Raw genomic sequence first — 4,812 nt, 5'->3', positions numbered from 1 at the left:
ATTAATTTCGTTGGTAAACGAAGTCATAGTAGGGTGATTCATCCCGATAGCAAAGCAGGGGAGGGGGGTGTGAACAGATTTGTGCCAAATCTTGCGAGAATCACGACTTCGTTTACGGCACAAGTCAACAACATAATGAAGCTGGCTCTATGGAAGACACTAGCACAGTGGTTCCCAAACTGTGGTCCGCGGACCACTAGTGGTCCGTGAGGGTACTGCAGGTGGTCCGTGGAAAGGCAAAATAAAATATAAAATAATATTTTTTACCTTCATTTTACCAGGAATCCCCATAAAAAAAATAAAAAGTAAAAAGAATATGTAGGCCTATATTGATATAAAATTTAAATTAAATTGTCAGGTTATTGTGTGATTACTAAAATAGGCTCGGCCGTGACGTTCAAGTTCAGTGCCTTTAGAACCACAACATGGATCGGTGGATAGCAACAGGTTCTCTGAAGAGGAAAGCGGCAGAGGCAAATATTTTGTCATTATATAAAATATTTGTCTGATTATAATTTCACCAACAGTAATTCTGGATTGCCTCCACCAAACAAGTAAATAGGAAATAAGCAAATCAGAATACTGCACGCCAAAACCGCTGTATGCGCGCAAGCGTGAAACGCTAGTGTTTCTTCTTGGTGCATATCTTTTACTGGGGTCTCCAACACGTCGCTCGATTGGAGGTAGCTCATCAAGGGGCCGTTCATATCGTGTCTTTTGCGCTCTCAAGTTCATTATTTCATGTAGGCGCGCGGCAAGTGGGCTCATAATTGAAGTGACGCACTCATTTTTTTAGGCGCAGCGAGATGAAAACACCTCAACTTTTCATAATGCCGCAAACGCACCGCAGTTCATGTGACAAGAACAAACAAATCAGCTTCATCCTTTCCTAAAACATTGAAAGCTCAGTCAATGAAGAATGTGAGAATGCACGTGCACCCAAACACTACGTGTGTTTTTCTCTTCTCCGTAAATAAATCTTGTAGCAGAGCTACAGCAAGCGTTTTTCGGCGGTGGAAATCTATTAGCTACTAAGCACAACTAAGTTGTGGAGAGCGCGCATAGCAACGACAGACGGCACGGGAAAATCGGACCGAATTTTAATATTAGCTAATAATAAAAGATAAGCTAATGTGCATCGATGTAAATGTCAAGTAATTTATCTTTTTTTGACTCATTCTTTTTATAAAAATGATTTAAAGGCTGAAATATGTGAGGTTTATCTTTTTATAAAACCTTTTTTTGTTAAAACTTTATTTGATTTTCATTTTACTATATGTGCCCAGTGGTTAAATTGGGCCGGGGCTCTCCGGGGCTCAGCCCCGGCACATAAAGGCAACTCCACGGCGTAGCTGCGCCGTCACTCCTACGGCGCCGTGGCTGTTTTATGGTTCTGCGTCAGGTTGAGTTGCATCACAGCCCTTGGGGTCTGCGTCGCCTCGACGCGTAATTAAAATTTTTTGGAGGTGCACGTCGAGCTACGGCGGAGGGGTTCGCGGCGACGCAGAAGGGTCTGAGGGGGTACGCCGTCGATTCGACGCAGAAGCATAAAACAGGCTTAAGCCTGTTCGTTTGCAGTCAGTTGCCTACTGGAAATTATGTCACATAAAATTTGATGAAAGTGATGCTTTTGAAAACATATTTCTGACAATAAATGAAAGATTTTTGAAATGGCATGTCTATTTTGTCTCGGCGGAGCTCTGAGAACAATCGGAACATGGTCGTATTCTTGTTAGCTGCTTAATATCGTTGTCAGCCGACCATGATCGCGCACCGCACGGGCATCTAGGTGACACGGATAAATGTACGCAGCGATATATAATGTTCCTGGGAGATCCGTAGTTGCGCGGAATGTGGAAGCGCGCAAAAGTTCCAGAAATGTACAAAAAGTGCCCTGGCCTTGAATGACAAGGTAAGGAAAATAAGACTAAATCAAAATTAAATAACCAAGACTAGGTTGACCATGTGATCTTTCTCAGGAGATGTTTTGAGCATTTTACTTCAGACACCGGATTATAAGCAAACTGCCAAGAGAACTGCTAGCTGGCTACTCAAAATAAACTAGCAATCTATTCAGTCAGCATATTTGTTTTTGATCTGTGTGAATTACAGAAATATAAGACTTGCTAGACCTACATTTAGCTACCAAGCAACCTTTACACAAGGATAGATTGATTTTATTTTTGTGACGTGTGCATATCTTGATGAGAAATGATGCAGAGTAGGATGTGTGTGTGTGTGTGTGTGTGTGTGTGTAGTAGTAGTAGTAAAGAGAAAGAATGGGAGAAGGAAGTGTGTGTGAGGTGGACCTGGTCACCACAGACTCAAATCTTCTCAGCTGTTGCTACTGTCATATTCTGCACTGTCTCTTCATGTGGCACATTATGTTTGGCACATTGTATGGGTCACTATATCATAACAAGGTAATAAAATGTGTAATCAAGTGATGACTGATTAACAGTAATGTAAATGCTAAATGTCTAATACCTGTTGATACTACAACAATGCAAAGTATATACCTTGCAGTTTTTCAGATATCATGTAATACTCAATTTCTCCATTTCATTGCACAAAACTCTCCAGAAAGTGCTATTTAATGGTTTATTTTCATGCCCCCGGACCCCCCTAGGGAGAGGAGAGCACCCCCACATAATAAATCCCAATTTAACCCCTGTATGTGCCTATAGGGGTGGCAGGGGATGGCAGGGGTTGGCGGCAATGTAAGTATCTGGATATTTGCCGCGGGGCGAGGGCTTCGATTACCTCTCTCTTTTTTGACCATACATGTTTGCATCCCTTAAATGAACCTGATTATGCCCTCGGGCGCTTGAGTAAATAAATAAATTAAATATGTGGCAGCCGTTGTGTGCAGTAAACTTTCTTTTGACAAGCTGTTGTACTGATGTGATGACCAGTTATAGTTTTAATGTTAGTAAGCCTATTTAGAGGTGCGGATTAATTCAGGAAGGACTGTGTGTAGATATATTTTATTATGTGTATTATGAGGTGGTCCGTGAAAATTCTTGATTACAAATAGTGGTCCACACACACAAAAAGTTTGAAAACCCCTGCACTAGCACGCATTTTAGAAGTGAATAATGGCAGAGTCGACTAAGACAACGAAGAAAGTGAGGGCAGAGACAGCGTGAGTGGTATTACGACAGTAACGTTAAAGGGGAACTATAGGCAACTATTTCAACTTTACACTATTTTAAACTGTTTAGAAGTCATTTGGAAGGTTCAATAACCTTTTCTGGTGAAAATGGTTACTTTCCCCGCTCTTTCCAGCGTTCCCAGACTGAAAACCAACCTTGCAACATGGGACTAACGTCCCGGTTGGAAATACGAAGTCTCGTGAGAAGCGAGAATCGTGATCTGCTTTACAGCAATTCGACATTTCACACGCCCCCCTGAATACCGGTTAGCCACGTCGGCTAGCGATAAGAAGCGACGATGGATCATTCTTCAGATGTTCCAGCGAAAAGACCAAAGATACGGTTCTCGGCGGAGGAGGTGAGGGAGAGGAAGAAAGCTGTTGACCGAGCGAGGGACCGCACAAGAATAAACATCGGTCGTGCGTTCACGGAATGGCGAGAGCTAAGGGAAAGTGAAGCATGCAAAACAGATGTTGACCTGGCGTTTCTGCTAATGCAATTGTAAGTACATTTTTGTTTTCTGTTTATTCCTTATTCTTGTTAGTAAATGTGTTCAATCCAAGCGTGCCGCTCAAGCCCTGAAAAGTGAAGCCAACGCGTCTCGATCGCCCTCCGGTGACTGGTCGTAGAATAAGTCATAACCCCGCCTCCCCGTGTTGTTCAACGGGACGTGAGACCCGCTATAAAAACTGTTAGGTCCTAAGCTGGGACCCAATATTTCGGTGGGACTCAAACGGACTCAAAACTTCTCCGATAATAACAAATGCACATGAGCAGCGGTAGAACGGGAGCAAAGAGTATAGAAGAACTCTGATGCTTTTTTGGTAACAGCCACTGGGTAGCGCTTCGGTAGCGCGGCCGCAATTTTGGGTTGAAAATTCCAACTGGAGTTACTGGACAACAGCACAGATAACAATAATACAATCATTAAATACGCATTTGTATTTTTTTCTTGCTTTGAGTATTTCCATTTTATGCAAATTTACACATTTACTACTATTATTAGTTACCAACTCCACTAGGCCTGAAATATATATTTTGTACGTTTTAATCCCCTGGATCATGCTACAAACATGATGGACAGTGGCTGTGTTTTTTTTCGTTTACATAGTCTTTTTTGTTTACATAGTCTTGCTTTAACGGTCATTGATATGGTACTGAACCCCCCCCCCCCCCAAAAAAAACCAGTTGACTGTAAAGCTATTCTATTGCTGTTATATATATTTATTGTCCAGCATTCCAAATATGTGATATAGCATGTCCTTTACTTAATTTTATATGTTGGTATTAATTCAGTATTTGTTGGTATTAATTCAGTATTTGTAATGATACTAAAGGTTTTGTGGGAAAAAAGTGGAAAACTTCTAAGTCTGTGAAATAAACTGTTAAAAGGGCTTTGATGATCACTAGTCTAGTGATTGTACGTTATTCTGTGTTGTCTTTATTCAGTTTGGATTTGATCTTTAATGTACTTTAAAATTTTTTTATATAATTTACAAAGCAGCTGATATTGCCATAGCGACAGCAAAAAGCTAGTGGATAGTGATGGGAAGCCCGGCTCTTTTCAAAGAATAGGTTTATAGAGCGTAGGGATGGGACGGTATGAAAATTTCATATCACGATTATAGTGATCAAAATTATCGTGATTATCAATATT

At 41.1% G+C, this 4,812-nt stretch overlaps 1 protein-coding gene across 24 annotated transcripts in view; it reads left to right on the top strand.

Moving 5' to 3' along the window:
- Positions 1-4,812, top strand: part of LOC143716740 (uncharacterized) — a 70,258-nt gene that overhangs the window by 1,334 nt on the left and 64,112 nt on the right. For 8 of the 24 annotated variants that reach the window (XM_077209119.1, XM_077209114.1, XM_077209113.1 and 5 more), the window contains exon 1: positions 3,159-3,656. The exons of 2 other annotated variants lie outside the window; for them this stretch is intronic. In XM_077209119.1, coding sequence (XP_077065234.1) covers positions 3,454-3,656 — 203 coding nt within the window. In that variant the 5' untranslated portion in view covers positions 3,159-3,453. Of the gene's footprint in view, positions 1-3,147; positions 3,657-4,812 lie in introns of those variants that run through there. 14 more of the 24 variants (XM_077209125.1, XM_077209116.1, XM_077209123.1 and 11 more) reach the window with 5 other exon arrangements.

The sequence above is a fragment of the Siphateles boraxobius genome, unplaced genomic scaffold, assembly GCF_051911475.1.
Source record: "Siphateles boraxobius isolate OS27281-9 unplaced genomic scaffold, OSU_SipBor_1 12, whole genome shotgun sequence".
Lineage (NCBI taxonomy): Eukaryota > Metazoa > Chordata > Actinopteri > Cypriniformes > Leuciscidae > Siphateles > Siphateles boraxobius.
The sequence above is the reverse complement of the archived record's forward strand: the minus strand, read 5'-3'. Positions and strand labels throughout refer to the sequence as shown.